We start from the raw sequence: 16,275 nt of genomic DNA on the forward strand, positions 1-16,275 counted from the left end.
GCCGCAGCCCCACCTCTTTCTTCCTCAGGCCCTTACACACCCCGCACAGGAGCCTCCCTCCGTATCTGAGCCCAGCCCTAACCCACCGCCCCAGATGCCGCCTCCCCCCTCCCTCCCGCGTGTGCGTCATCCCCTTTTGTGCTCCTCGGTCCCCCGCCCCCCTTCTGGCTCCTGCCCCATCTGCGGCCGGCCGCTCTACCCTCCCTGGACCGGGAGCCCCGGCCACTCGGAGCTCTGGCCGACCGGAGCCCCGCCCACGGCCCGCGGGCCCCGCCCAGCCTCCGGCCCCTGTTGTCTGCACCGCGCACGAGCAGTTCCTTTCAGACCCGGAAGGGGCTAGTACAGGGGGAAGGTCACTCTGGTCCTGCGACTTTTGGTCTTTTTCGTTAAAACCTGAGCATCTTTGCCCAGATTCCTACATATAGGAAGCCCGGGGGTCTCGACGGACCTTGAATTCCCCAAACCCTCGTTTCCAACAACGGTAAGTCTCGCGTCCCGAGGAGACGTCCGGACCCTGAGGGCTTCGCTTCCGGGTTGAGACTCCGCTTTAGTTTTGCTTAAACTTCCTGCGTCGGCCCTGCCTGTGTGGGCTTTTTGTCTTCGTTTTCCTGCTAAAACCTTTCACCGCCAGCCCCCCGCCCCACGCCATTTGCAGTCTTGAGAGAGGGGTTCAAACCTCGCGCCCCTCCCCCAGCCTCGCAGTTCCCAGCGGCCGCGAGCCGGACTCTGCCTGCCGGGGGTTCTGCAGCCCCCGGCCCCTTCCCGAGACTCCCTCCACTCCTGTGGTACATGAGAGGCCGATGCCAGGGAAGAGTACACTTTGCGTTGAGGGGGGGTTAGGACGGAAGAACGGGGTGTCCCAAGCAGAGGTCAGCCCCGCCACGCTGGGAGGGGCTTTGTGGAAGCGGGGACCGCGAGGGAAGGCCGGGAAAGGGGCGCAGTGCGGGGGTGAGGAGGATCGGGAGAAAGATAATGTGAAAGGAATAGAGCAGTGAGAGGGCAGAAAGGTCAGTGGGAGGGTCGTGAAGAGCCGGGACAATGAGTGTGTGGGTGGTCCTTGCAAAGTGCGAAAGAGTAGCCCAGAAAGTAGCAAATGGAGACAGAAATTAGAGAACCACGAAGGGATGGGAGGAGCCCCAGAGAAGGGGAGCAAAAAGGGAGAGGAGCCCTTGGTTAGCGTACGTGGGGCCGGAAAGGGCAAGACACTTGAGATGGAGACAGTTAGGAGAAAAAGAGTTGGAGGAGCCCAGTCAGGAACAGAAAGGGCAAAGGGATGACAGCAGAGGAAGAAACAGCACTGGGAAAGGAGTCTGGGAAAGGGAGAGAGCGCGAGAGGAAAGATGGAGACGGGTAACAGTGGAGAGAAACAAGAAAGAGAGAGACCTAAACAAACTGAGAGACAGAAATACATGCAGTGGAGGAAGAAGAGGAACCCAGATCTGGAGGAGTGGAGAACTGATGGGATGTGCATGGTTAAGTTGTGATGTGTTGACTTGTGGCTTTATAACCTATTTAACTTAAAATCCACTTAATTATTGCAGTTATACAGACAAGGATGAGAAATGCAAAACTCCAGTTTATAAGGCTTATGCATTTTATAATTATTTGCACCACTGGATAGCTTCCATTTGCAGTCCTTATTCAGCCAGAGGGGGAGACTTGTCTCAGCCAGTCGTGGTCGCCTCTCATTTCCTGGGATGGGATTAGAGAGGTGAGCTGGGACAAGAAATGACCAAGTCTGTCACTACATGATGCCTTTTCAAGGAGTATTAAAAGTGTTGGTCTTTTATTTCTTTGAAATGGGTTGACTTTTTCCTTTTTTACCTCTCTTACATTTACTACACTGTGTTTTTTTAAAAAAAACATACTGAAATAAATCTTTGTTTATTGAATTTCTGCTTTTTTTCCTTTTTGGTAAGTGATCATTACCTTCTGAAATAAGCTTTGGTGACATCTCATAACCAGCTCTTATCATTATTTTCTAAATACGAGGTAGTATAAATTAAAAAAAAAAATTAATCCTAGAAACCATTATATTTTTTAAAATCCCAAATTGTTTTCCCTTTAAAATATATTGTGTCTGGTGTAGATGATGAGCCCTGCCTTCTTTTTACTCTTTAGTATGTGTGCAAACATCCATTGGTACATATAAATAATATTAGGCTGTTTTAATGTACACTTGATAAGGATGTCTATGTTCTTGACATTCAGAACCTTGTTTTAGTGAGTTAGTCTAACATTCAGCAGCTCTTTTATTCCACTTATATAATTTGGTAAATTAGTAAGCTGGGAGCTACAACAATGTTCATTTCATATATTTTAAATAATTTGTTATGGATCCCTGGGAAAGATGCAGGAAATGCTTGTCTCTCTTTAATTGACCTGGGGACAGACATTTCCATGGTAGAAGGACTATTATTAGTTTATTTTGGACAGATAAGGAAATTGAGGCCGAAGAGGGAAAGGCTCAGATGCTGGCAGTAGAAGGCCCAGAGTCAAGTCACATCTTGGTTCTGTGACAAGCTGTGTGACTTTGGCAAATTATTTACCTCTCTGTGCCTTGGGTCCAGCCTCTGTGAAATGGGATAATAATGGCTTCAGCTTTGCAATTAAATGAGTGAATTTGTAGAAAGCCCCAGCACCAGACCTGTGTCACTGTATGTGAAAGTAATTATTGCAAAATGTTTCCTGTTAGATCCCTCTGTGCTCTTAAGGAACCCACTAGGTCTTCCAAACCCTCTTCCCCTTCAGTTCACCTGCCCCCTGTCCCCTGTCCCCATACCTGTTTCCACAGCATCTGACCCCCTTTACTCCTTCTGTACTCCACCTCCTATTCTCTCCCACTCCCTGGATCAGCTTCCGGCACAGGGGCCTCCTCACTGTTCCTTAAACACATAGGCAGGTTTCTGCCTTAGGGCCTTTGCCATGGCTGTTCCCTTGTTCTCAACTCTTAGTGGTTTTTCTTCTAGCCAACCACTTCAAACTATGATTCCATCAGGCTGTTTTAACTTGTCCTTATTGGGCTTCTCCAGACTCAGATAGTTTTCTGTTCATTTATTTGTTTACATGTTTACTGTCTGCCTACTGGGTAGAGTATCCACCTGACATGTGCATGGCCTTGGTCTCGTTCTGTTCTGTGTCTCCACTTTCAGGCACCAAGGAGATGGTTAATAAAACTTGGATGAGTAAGTGAGTAGTCATGAATATAAGTACAAGTGACAGACAAAGCTAAAGATGAATGACAATGATTGGAAATACAGGGAGGAATTGAGAAACATAGGTAGAATGGAAGTTTTTCTTTAATTCCCCTCTCAGAACTTGAAAGATCTGTAGACAAATACAACAAGGATGAAAAGACTAAATAACACTATGCTAAAAGACTGAATAACACCTTGATAGTGTACATACACACAGATTCAACTTTGATCCTACCAAAAAATGATCCATTCTTTTTCTAAGATTATGTTCAGTTACAAAACTGATGTTATACTTGGCCACAAAGAAAGTGTTAAGAAACTGAAAAAGTTGCGTTTTCACAGGGCATAGTCATTCCTCATATTTCAATAAAATACTTTCATGTTTATACTTGAGTGTTGGCCCACCCAGTATGGCAGCCAGTCTCCTCATGTGGCCATTGAGCTTGTGAGCTGTGGCCAGTGTCTGTTGAAATGTGTGTTCAGTGGAAAATACACACTGATTCTTCAAAATTTAGTAAGAAAAAATTGATGTGAAATACCTTAGCAATTAATTTTCTTTAAATACTGACTATTATAGTAGAACTATTTAGGGTGAAAATATATTCAGTTAAACAAAAGACATTGGGTTAAATAAAATTTGTGATTTAATGATTGTTTGTGATGATAAAGTTATTAAAATTAAATCTAGTCACCTCAATATAGAGAACAGAGAAGTGGTTGTTGCCCTGGGATGGGGGTGGGAGTAGTTAGAAGAGGGGCCAAGTTAAGGATGTTGCCTGTGGTCCTGCTTTACACAAAGCTACACATGTGATAACATTTTTATAGACATATTCACACCCACCCACACACATACATAAACTTCTAGGGGTTCAGTCATGTCCCTCAAAATTCATTAGTCAAAGTCTTAACCATATCTTGAAATATTACTCTGTCTAAAGAAAGGATCCTTAAAGAGATAATCAGGTTAACATAAGGATATTAATAGTGGGCCCTCCTCCAATATGACTAGTGTCCTTATTAAAAGGGGAAATCTGGACACAGAAATATGCAATTCAGTAATAAGAACAACAATAAAAATATATTTGAAAATCAGTTGGAGAATGTGAAAATGAATGGGATGCGAACAATCTTATTTCTTGACAGGCTTCTAGAGTATATTTCTTTGGTTCATTTTCAAATAAAGCTGTGAGGTAAATACCTTTCTGCTCCTCGTCTCTTAAGGATCCAGGCTCCACTTACCTTTATACAGGGATCAGGCAGTGGATTGTCCTGTTTTATACCACGAGGCCCATGAGAGGGCAGGGAGTGAAGACCTGGAAACTCAAGGTAGTTTGGGAAGGAATCTGGGAGTAGGCCCCTCACACAACTCTGTTACCACATGATTTCCCCCTTGTACCTGCACAATACCTAAGGGCCTGGCCACACCCCTTCCAGGACAACATCACCTTTAGGCATTCACTCTGAGAGCCTGCCCTTCTAGAAGATCCTACCCCAACCCGTCACACTACTCGGGTCTCAGGTGTGTTGAGTCTAGTGTCTCTAGCCCACTGCTCCTGAAAGCAGGTCAGCTCCACCAGGAACTAGCGGGAGATGCCATTTCATGGGCCTTACTGCAGACCTACAGAATCATAACTTTTCAGATCGCGACCCTGATACCCAAGGGTTCGGCGTGTACGTGAAAGCTGAAGAAGAAATGCTTAGCTAAGTGGCCCCCTTCCATTAGATCATTTGATGAGTTTTAAGAAATATCATGACCCTCCCCCTCAGAGTTGGACAAATGGTCTGGGTGGAACATCATTGTGGTTTTTAGGTGGTGCTCCAGGGGATTCAAAAGTGAGGCCAGTGTTTAGCTGAAGGGCTCTGCCCGAGTGCAGTCGTGAGAGTTGAGAGCAGGCTTTGGTCCAGGGCAGATAGCAGGGTGCTCTGTCGGGAATGGGCGGGGCAGGAGAGCAGCCCATGTTCTCATTGCTGGGTTGGAATTGGTGCACATCTGTGGTAGGGGAGAGTATGGGAAGTCAGGAGAGAAAAACTCAGTGTGGTCTTCATGTAGGAGCTCATTGTTTCTGAATGTCTCCTGTGACAAAGGACAGGGGAGTGTGACATTTTTCATGACTTCAAGGTCCTTCTGCCTGTGAGTGTGGTGAAATCAAGGCCTATTCTCAAGATGCAGGTGTGATTCCTCAACATAAAGTCACCTGAGAAAACATCCCAGAACTGGAGGAGGAAGAGGACACAATGGCTGCTTCTCAGGTAAACTCTGTCTTGGGTCAGTTTTGTGTTTGCATTTCTTTCTAAAGTTTGTGGATTTTAGAAGCTGCAACCCTTTACTACTCTACTTTGATGATCCTTCCTAGCGAGGTTGTTTTCAAACTCCGTCTTTCAAATATTACTGGCGTTTGGGCTTTTAGGTTTCCAAGATAGAAATCAAGAGGAACCACCAGAGAAATTTCTGGGCACATTTTATTAGGCTTGTGCTTGAGCATAAGGGAGACAACACAGAAGAAAGGGAGGTCTTCTGAACTGAATCAGGCACTGGCTTTGCCTGGCTGCTTTAATAAGCTTGGGACAAAGTAGGAGGGGGATTGAAAAAGACCTGCTGGTGGAAATTTTCTGTTCAAACTGGGTTACCTGGTTGTTAGCACCTGTGCTGTGGGGGAAAGATGACGGTGTAGTTCACTAGAGCCACCCAGGAAGGTCATAGAGCAGTCAGAACTCGTGTGTCAGCAGTTTCAACATGTACAAGGATACAGGCATTTAGGAGGGAGATAAAGTCAGCTACCACTGCATTTTTGAGTAGGGAGCTGAGTGGTGGTGATGTCCATACAGCATCTCAGGAATACTTTTTCCTTTTGTCCAACAGACTTCTGTCCATTGTCTCTATCTACGTCCCCTGTAGTGCATAAATTAATGACCATTGTGGGGGAGGAAGATACTTTTTTTTTATTCTCACCCGAGCACATTCTTGCATTTACCTTCAGACAGAGCAGAGAGGGAGAGGGGGAGGAAGAGAGAGAGAGAGAGAGAAACATCAGTGTGAGACAGACACATTGAGTGGTTGCCACCCACACAACCCCAACAGAAGCTGGGGACAAACTGCAACAGAGGTATGTGCCTTTAGTGGGAACCGAATCCTCTCTGGTCCATGGGCTGACACTCTAACCACTGAGCCAAACCAGCCAGGGTGGAAGATACTTTCTTCTAACGTCAAAATTATTCTGGTGTAATCAGACATGAGACAGATTAGCAAGGGGAAATATCCACATTTAACACATACAATGTGTATGGGAGCTCCACGTACTTTAGAGTCAGAAACCCCAAATGCACGAGAGGTTTGGAGACAGAAAGGGAAAATTGGTATATAAGACATTCTGAGCCTGGGATGAGGTAATGCACCTTGGGACTTCAAAAGATCATTGCCAGAAGATCACATGTTCAGGAATTACTACAATGCCTACAGTATACATACGTAAAAAGTAATTTTTAGTTTTAACCCTTATTGTGAATCAGGCTCCCGGGATGTTAAGGGGAAGAGCAGAAGTTTCTCTTGAGGTCACAGGGTCTTGGTGCCTTTTGCTCAACATAATCCACATACCATTGGAACACATCTTAGGGGGCCTTGTTCTGAACCCCTACAGCTTCAACCTTTGAAAATGTTTTCTTTGTGACAGATCAACATGGGAAGGCATTGATATCCAAGATCCCTATTGAGTTGGGGTGTGTAGAAGGGCAATGTAGGTTTTAGATCTCGTATGGCTGCAACATCTGCTCTGTAGGACAGGATAGAAAAATGCACATTTAACCAGGATGGGCTTACTGGCTGGGATTAGATCAGAAATCTGTGAAAAAGAAAAATCGCCTAGAGAGACTTGCTCTTTACGTTGGCAAGAAAGACTTACCCTTTAAAGGCACTGCTACATTTACAGAATATGGGAGGTATCTGTGGATTGAAATTTGTATAAACTAGTGTTGGTGATGAAGTGTCCTGTGTGCTTCAGTCACCTGTTGTCCTTTCCTTTGCACCTGATTTTCACTTGGTGCTGGTGTTCTCTGCCAGGTTCTTGAACTATAGAGTTAGTATTTTCTTTATCCTTAATAAGGGTCTTACAGAAATCTTTTGAAAGATATATATAAACAATCGTATTTCGTCTGGAAACTCCTTTTTTCTTTTTAGTCTTATTTTGCTCATAGGTTGCATTGCAAAATAAACATTCTCATTTTTGTTTACTGGCGATAGAAGCTTTGCGAGTGGGAGCTTTTATCAGTCAGGCCTTAGAACTGTAAAATTTTATTGTATTCACAGACTCATACTAGATAAAGTTTGAAGTAACACCCAGGTTCTGCCATTTGCTGGATGTTTTACAAAATAGTCTCAAAAAAGAAGAAGAATATCATTGTCCTCTGATTACTTATGAGAGTTATTAATTCATATATAGACAACTGTTAGAACAACATCTAGTACATAGTAAACTTTAGAGAAGGACTGTGGTTGCTAGGCTTATACATCTGTGAGACCTGTAAATTCCATAAAACTCCTCACTCAGTCTTGTATACGAATTTCTTGCCTGTGTTTTCTTCCTCTGTGCTATCTAAAGGTGTGGCACCTGGACCAGACACATTGGCGTCCCTAGTGAACTGGTTGAACATGTGGAAACTCAAGCACCACCACAGAATTCCTGAATTAGATTTTCCATTTTTCTGAACTCCAGTTCATTGTTGTACATATTAAAGACTTAGAAGTACTATACAGTGTTCATTCAAAATGACTTTTCCACCTAAGAAATATGTACACTCGATCCTTTATGATTGAAATACAGCTTTCAAATGGATATGCCTGTGTTCATACCTTTATTTTTAAAATTTGTCCTTCAGAAAAGTAAAGCCTCTACAGTGGTTTGTGGATCATATGTCATTCTCCTTTATCAAAATACTTTAGAGAATGTTAGTGTCGAAATGATCTTACTGGATACTGCAGGATCCTCTTCTAGTCAAAACCAGTTCCATCAACTGTTTTCATATATAGTCACATGATGAATTGTGCTCATGGTCACTTGAGTAATGTGTTTGTTTTTTTAGCAGGGACTCCTGACATTCAGTGATGTGGCCATAGAATTCTCTCAGGAGGAGTGGGCTTGCCTGGACCCAGCTCAGCGGAAACTGTACATGGACGTGATGTTGCAGAACTATAGGAACCTGGTATTCTTGGGTGAGGACCACTTCTGAACAGAGTTTCTGCTCCACCCACAGGGTTTTGTTTTCTTCATTAGGACAGTATATCCTGGGAGCATGTGTTTTGTATGATAGAGTTTCAGATCTGTGTTCTCAAGGAAAAAAATTGGGGGTGTGCTGGTGCAAAAAAGAAAGGCTTTAGGATGTACTGGAAATGGAACTCAGGATCTAAAAACTTGAGATGTTGTGTCAGAAAATAATATTTTGGGAAATAAATTTCTAGAATATTCTGATATTCTATAATGTTCTCTCTTGTCACTTGAGCACAGGACTGGATTGGAAATTGGAGAATCTCCATTAAATCCCATATTCCTTTTTTAAATAAACAGGTCTTCCTGTGTCTACACCAGATCTTCTTACCTTTTTGGATCAGATGGAGGAACCCTGCGAGTTGAAGAGAGAAAACACAATATCCATCCACCCAGGTAGGTGGGAATGAAGGAAGTAGCTGACCCAGTTGGGAGGCCAACAGTCATAGAGGAAGCCAGACTTTGAAATATGGGTTGGGAAGATCTGCTTCAAGGGAAATGATTTTTGAGAGGGTGAGATTTATTTCTGTTTCTGTCTTGGACAGATCCTCTCCAACACTTACACTCTGACATCATGTAAGGATTCTCCTTGTGCTCCTGTGATTTTCCATCACACTTGCAGTGAGAGCCAAAGTCCTCCCTGAGCAGTGTGAGGGTGACATGACCTGGCTACTCTTGCATTTCTTTGGGGAACCTGGGAAAGTCTAAGCACAGTGCTGAGGAATTCTGTGTTGAACCAATTTAAGCCTCTTTTCTGCTTTATGTAAGTAATTTGTGAGGGAAGTGGTTGAGATACTAGAAGTCAGTTCCCAAATCCAGGAACACTGGGGATAGGTATCCAGGTTGTCTTATTCTTCCTTCTGCTTGATTATTGGTCTGTTGTTGATGTTTCTGTTGCTGCTGTATTATTCAGCTCTCAATATCTGTTTGGTTCTTTTTTATATTTTCTGCCTCTTCACATTTTTAATTTTGTCATGCATAGTTTTTTTTTATTACTCACCAGAGGATATATTTCTACTTATTGTCAGATAGAGTGAGAGGGAGGGAGAGAGAGAGAGAGGGAAACATCAATGTGATAGAGCCACATTGACTGGCTGCCTCCCGCATGACCCGACTGAGGCCAGGATGAACTACAACCGAGGTACATGCCCTTGACCTAAATTGAACCTGCGACTCATCAGTCCACGGGCTGACGCTCTAATCACTGACCCAAACTAGTCAGGGCATCATGTACAGCTTTAGTGCTAATATTTAGTTTTCTGTATTTTTTCCTCTGTTTTCCAGTTGAGCCACTTTAAGATAGTTATTTTGAATTTTTGGTCAGGTAATTAATAGATTTTCATTAACATAGGACTGATTTGTGGAGATTTCTTTTTTTATTTTTTTAAATTTTATTTATTATTTATTAATTTATTTTTTAATTTTATTTTTGTTACAGATGTTTCTCCTTTTTTACCCCATTGACACCCTCCTCCCAATCGCCCCCACCCTGTCCCTGGCTTTGTTGTCCATGTCCATTGGTTATGCATACATGCATATAAGTTCTGTGGTTTATCTCTTCCCATCCTCCCACCCCCTCTTCTGAGGGTTGTCAGTCTGTACCCTACTTCCGTGTTTCTGGGTCTACCCTATTCCTCACTGTTACATTCATTATATTCCATATATAAGTGAGATCATGTGGTATTTGTCTTTTTCTGCTTGGCTTGTTTCACTTAGGATAATACTTTCCAGGTCCCTCCATGTCATCTCAAAGGATAAGAGATCTTTCTTACAGCTGCATAGTACTCCATTGTGTATATGTACCACTGCTTTTTTTTATCCATTCGTCTACTGATGGACACTTGGGCTGTTTCCAGATCTTAGCTGTTGTAAATAGTGCTGCTATGGACATGGGGGTACATATATTCTTTCTGATTGGTGCTTCAGGCTTCTTAGGGTATATTCCTAGAAGTGGGATCACTGGGTCAAATGGAAGTTCAATTTTTAATTTTGTGAGGTAACACCATATTGTTTTCTATAATGGCTGCACCAGTCTGCATTCCCACCAGCAAGGTACTAGAGTCCCCTTTTCTCCACACCCTGCCAGCACTTGTTTGATGATTTGTTGATGGTGGCCATTCTGACAGGTGTGAGGTGTTACCTCATTGTTGTTTTAATTTGCATTTCTCTGATGATTAGTGATGTTGAGCATTTCTTCATATGACTCTTGGCCATTTGTATGTCCTGTTTGGAGAGGTGTCTATTCAGCTCCTCTGCCCATTTTTTAATTGGGTTCTTTGTCTTCCTTTTGTTGAGTTGTATGAGTACTCTATATATTTTGGAAATTAATCCCTTATCTGATGTATCATTGGCAGTGATGTTCTCCCATACAGTGGGTTGCCTTTCTATTTTGATGATTGTTTCTTTTGCTGTGCAGAAGCTTTTGAGTTTGATGTAGTTCCATGTGCTCATTTTTTCCTTTGTTTCTGTTGCCTTAGGTGATGTATCAGTGAAAATTCTGCTGCGTATGATGTCCGAAATTTTGATGCCTATATTTTCTTCTAGAATTTTTATGGATTCACGGGTCACATTTAAGTCTTTTATCCATTTTGAGTTTATTTTTGTGTATGGTGTAAGTTGATGGTCTAATTTCATTTTTTTGCATGTAGCTGTCCAATTTTCCCAACACCATTTATTAAAGAGACTATCTTTACTCCACTGTATGCTCTTGCCACCTTTGTCAAATATTAATTGAGCATTTTGCCTTGGGTCCATTTCTGGGTTCTCAGTTCTGTTCTACTGTTCTTTGTGCCTGTTCTTGTGCCAGTACCAGGATGTTTTGATTACAGTCGCATTGTAGTATAACCTGATATCTGGTATTGTGATCCCACCTTCTTTGTCCTTCTTTTTCAAAATTGCTGTGGCTATTTGGGGTCTTTTTTGGTTCCATATGAACTTTTGAAGTATTTGTTCTAGTTCTGTGAAATGTGTTGTTAGTATATTGATGGGGATTGCATTGAATCTATAGATTGCTTTGGGTAATATGGACATTTTAATGATGTTAATTCTTCCAATCCATGAACAGGGTATGTGCTTCCAGTTTTTTATATCTTCCTCTATTTCTTTTTTCAATGTCCTGTAGTTTTCTGCATATAGGTTTTTTTTTTTTTTTATCCTCACCCGAGGACATTTTCCCATTTTTTACTCAGATAGAGCGGGAAGGAGAGAGAGGAAGAGAGAGAAACATCGATGTGAAAAGGACACATCGAGTGGCCACCACCCACACGACCCAACCAGGGCCGGGGACAAACTGCAACCAAGGTACGTGCCCTTAGCGGGAACCGAACCCGGGTCTCTCTGGACCACAGGCCGACAATCTAACCGCTGAGCCAAACCGGCCAGGGCTGCATATAGGTTTTTACTTCTTTGGCTGAGTATATTCCCAGGTATCTTAATTTTTGCCGCGATGGTAAATGGGATTTTTTTTTTTCAGTTTCTCGTTTTGTGAGTTCATCATTGGTGCATAAGAATGCTGTCGATTTCTTGACGTTAATTTTGTATCCTGCTACTTTGCCAAATTCATTTATTAAGTCTAGTAGATTTTTGATGGAGTCTTTAGGGTTTTCTATGTGTAATATCATGTCATCTGCAAATAATGACAGTTTCAGTTCCTCCTTTCCAATTTGGATCCCTTTTATTTTTTCTTCATGTCTGATTGCTGTGGCATAGACTTCCAGCATAATGTTAAATAAGAGTGGCGAAAGTGGACATCCCTGTCTTGTTCCTGTTCTTAAGGGAAATGTTTTTAGTTTCTGCCCATTGAGTATGATGTTGGCTGTAGGTCTTTCATATATGGCCTTTATTATGTCGAGATACAATCCCTCTATTCCCAGATTGCTGAGCGTTTTTATCAGAAATGGATGCTGGATTTTGTCGAATGCTTTTTCAGTGTCTATTGATATGATCATGTGGTTTTAATTCTTCATTTTGTTTATGTGGTGTATCACGTTTATTGATTTGTGAATATTGTACCATCCTTGCATCCCTAGGACGAATCCTACTTGGTCATGGTGAATAATTTTTTTGATGTATTGCTGGACTATGGAGATTTCTTTTATTCCTCTTATTAGACTGTGTATTTCTGTTTCTTTGTAAGCTCTGTGATCTTTTGATGCTATTTTTTTAAATAAATATTCTTTCTATTTTATTTATTGATTTTAAAGAGAAAGGAAGGGAGAGGCAGAGAAAGAGATAGAAGCATCAATGAGAGAGAACACTGATTGGCTGCCTTCTGCATGCCCCCACCCCTACTTGGAATTCGGCCCACAACCTGGGCATGTGCCCTGACTGGGAATCGAACCAGGGTCCTCTTGGTGTCTGGGTCAACCACTCAACCACTGAGCCACACCAGCTGCGCTCTTTTGTTGCAATTTAAAGTTATGTGAAGCAGCTGCCATGCCTTTCTTTATGAACTTGCTTTGTATAAGAGAACACAAATAATAATCAGCTGTGGTAAATTTGTACTGGCCTATGAAACCTATTCTGGAAAGTTTAATTGGTGTATGTATGTAAATCTTTTTTTAATTTTTGAATTACAGTCGACATATACTATGTTAATAGTTTCAGGTGTACACCCCAGTGACTAGGCATGATATAACGTACTACACGATCATCCCAATAAATTTTGTACTTTATATCCCCATGACTATTTTGCTACTACCAATTTGTTTTTCTTAATCTCTTCATTTTTTTCACCCCCCCCCCCAACCACCTCCACAACTTGCATACATCAAAATGTTCTTTGTATCTATGAGTATCTTTCTGTTCTTCTTGCTCGTTTATTATGGCATCTACTCACTACATGATGTGAGTGTTGGTATGCTGGAAGTTTTCCCAGAGGTTCCTTACACTATCAACTTTTTTGGATGGCTTTTTCTTTATGCTGTTCTGACTGGGAGTTTTTTGCTTCCTTATATTCCAAATCTATGTTTTGATTCTTGGCTTCATCTACTGTACTGTTGATTCCCTATCAATTCTTCTTCTTTCAGCTAGTATAGCCTTCATTTCTTACTGGCTCTTTTCTGTGGTTTCCTTGTTCTATTTTAAGATTTGACGTTCTCCCTAAGTTAATTTACTCTTCCCCTAAGTTAATTGAACATCTTTATAACCAGTGTTTTGAACTCTGCATCATAGTACATAGCTTGTTTTTGTTTTGTTTAATGTTTTTCTGCAGTTTTGATCTGTTCTTTCATTTCAGACCTTTTTTTCTCCTCATTTTGGAAAGATCTTTGTGTTTGTTTCCATGTAGTAGTTTGAGCTGCTATGTCTCCTGGACTTGTTAGAGTGACGTAATATAGTAGATGTAGATGTCTTGTAACATCCAGTGGCACATTGTGCCCATTCATCTGAGCTGGGCACTCCAGCTGTGCCCTACCATGTGGGCTGTATATACCTTCTATTGTTTTTGGGCCTTTATTGCTGCTGGAATTTCATTGTTTTTAATCTTCATTGAGATATTTTTCTATTTATCTTCAAATAGAGTGGGAGAGAGGGAGAGAGAGAGAGATACAGAGATACATTAATGTGAAAGAGACACAGTGACTGGTTGCCTCCCACACCACCCTAATCAGGCTAGGGACAAACTGCAACCAAGGTACATGCCCTTGATTGGAATTGAACCCGAGACTCACTGGTCTGTGGGCCGATGCTCTAACTGTTGAGCCAAACCAGCCAGGGCGCTGCTGGAATTTCAGTGGGAGGGATTTATGCCAAAGCTCATCAGCTGAAAAAACTGGCTGCGACCATTGTGAAGGATCAGTTTTGAGGGCTCACCCCACAGAACAGGACTTATTTCAGCAGTGTTCTGGTGCCTGCTGAGTCTGTCCCTTGAGTTTGTTTGTGGAGGTGGTTTGGTTGGTGCATAGATGTGATTTGAAAGTGTCCATCAGGTGTGCTGGCCCTGGGGCCTCCAGGAAGTGCAGGTCAAGGTCAACCACTGCTTGTGTTCTATCTGGGATTACTCAGCATGGTCTACAAAGCGTTATGTTTATGGCTGCTACTTGTGCTGAGGTTGCAGTTTCTGGGGAAGAGGCCAAGCTGTGAACCAAGGCTGGCTGCCACTAGTGCCTGACTTGGGGACACTTAGTGAGAGATACAGCACACACTGAAGCCAGATGCTGCTTGTTTGAGAGATTGTAGTAAAGATTAAAGCATGAGCTATGACTATATATCAAAAAAGCCACTGAGCACTGGCTGGTTTGGCTCAGAGGTTAGAGCATGTACCTGTGGACCAAAGGGTCATGGGTTTGATTCCGGTCAAGGGCACATACCTGGGTTGTAAGTTTTATTTCCCGGTTGGGATTGTGAGGGAGGCAGCCAGTTGAAGTGTCTCTCTCACTTCTATCTTTCTCTCTCCTTCCCTTCTACTCTCTATAAATAAATAAATAAATAAATAAATAAATAAATAAATAAATAAAACAAACAATGGAAAAATATCCTCAGGTGAGGATCAACCAAAAAAAAAAAAAAAAAGCCACTGAAAATAGCTTGAGCGAGCTCACAAGTTGATGGTGCAGGGTCTCAGGAAATCTCCAGGCTGGGGCAAGCAGTGTGAGCCAGGTAGATGGAGTTTTATGTATGGAGCCTGCCTGTCTGCTGTATGGGGGAGGGGCTCAGAATGGGAACAATGGCCTCTATTGAAACTTCTGTCTGGGAGAAAGCTTCTCCTCCAGCTCTATTTAGTACCAATTAATTTCAGTTCCTCCCTGTATCTCCTTGGTGGCTTTCAAGCTCCTACACCAGTGCTGAAACTCAGAGGAGTGAGTCTGAGTATGTCTGTGTGTGGGCCCTTTATTTAATTAATTATTTATTTATTTTAATGGGGGTGTAAGGCTCTTTCATTGATTTTGTATTTCCCTAATCGGCTATTAATGTAGAACATCTTTTTTTTTTTTTAATCCTCACCTGAGGATATTTTCTCAAATATCTTCAGAAAGAGTGGGAGGGAGAGAGAGAGAGAGAGAGAGAGAGAGAAACATTGATGTGAGAGGAACACACTGATTGGTTGTCTCCCGCATGACCCCAACCAGGGCCGAGGACGAATCGCAACTGAGGTATGTGTGCTTGGCTGGAATTGAACCCATGACTCTTTGGTCCGTGGGCCAACGTTCTAACCACTGAACCAAACCAGCCAGGGCTGTGTGTGGGCCCTTTAAAGGGAACTGCCTGGGACTCCAACATTTCTCTGTCTCACTCAGCCACAATCCCTATTGGTTTTTACAGCCTGAAGTAATGGAGACAACTATCTATTCCTGACACTGGATACCAGGGCTGCTGGGCCTAGTGTGGGGCTGGGACCCCTCACTCCTCAGAGTTGACCTATGCAGCTAAAATATCACTCATGATTTTTATCTACCACGTTGAACCAGTCCATTCTTTGCACCTCTTACCAGTCTCAATGAGGCTTCTTTATATTCTTAGTTGTAGGACTTCTGTTCAACTAGGTTTTAGGCAGTTCTGAATGATGGTTTTTTTGTAGTTTAGTTGTATTTTTTGATGTGGTTATTGGATAGTGCCAGTACTGCATTTATTTACATCGCCATCTTCACCTGAAGCTTGTGTGTGTGTTTCCCAGTTTAAAATATATCTCTCTATATATATTTTAGAGCTTATATCCTCCCATTCCTGATATTTTCTTCAGTACTACAGTCTGTGTTATTCAAAAGAGAAAAAAGTCCTTCAGGCAGCTGCAAAAAATAAGACCATCAGACACACAGTACACTAATTTATCTTCTGAGAAGAACCTGAGAATTGGGAGTTATCCCACAGTCATTTTGTAATGGGCC

The 16,275-nt window shown here is 42.3% G+C and overlaps 1 protein-coding gene across 1 annotated transcript; it reads left to right on the top strand.

The window, feature by feature from the left end:
* The first annotated feature begins 333 nt into the window (after window positions 1-333).
* On the top strand, window positions 334-16,042 carry LOC118618485 (protein ZNF738-like). The gene is made up of 6 exons (XM_036244740.1): window positions 334-481; window positions 5,317-5,447; window positions 8,271-8,400; window positions 8,753-8,848; window positions 10,930-10,972; window positions 16,003-16,042. Exons 2-6 carry the CDS (start codon window positions 5,433-5,435, stop codon window positions 16,040-16,042), a joined length of 324 nt encoding a protein of 107 aa, XP_036100633.1. The 5' UTR covers window positions 334-481; window positions 5,317-5,432.
* Window positions 16,043-16,275: the final 233 nt, after the last annotated feature.

This window comes from Molossus molossus, unplaced genomic scaffold (genome assembly GCF_014108415.1).
Source record: "Molossus molossus isolate mMolMol1 unplaced genomic scaffold, mMolMol1.p scaffold_m16_p_6, whole genome shotgun sequence".
Lineage (NCBI taxonomy): Eukaryota > Metazoa > Chordata > Mammalia > Chiroptera > Molossidae > Molossus > Molossus molossus.

What these genes read in the sequence shown, in the direction of transcription:
- LOC118618485 (XM_036244740.1), top strand. An exon ending in TAGGAACCTGGTATTCTTGG is followed by an intron (nt 8,401 to 8,752) that starts GTGAGGACCACT and finishes TTAAATAAACAG; the next exon opens with GTCTTCCTGTGTCTACACCA. An exon ending in CACAATATCCATCCACCCAG is followed by an intron (nt 8,849 to 10,929) that starts GTAGGTGGGAAT and finishes CTGTTGCCTTAG; the next exon opens with GTGATGTATCAGTGAAAATT.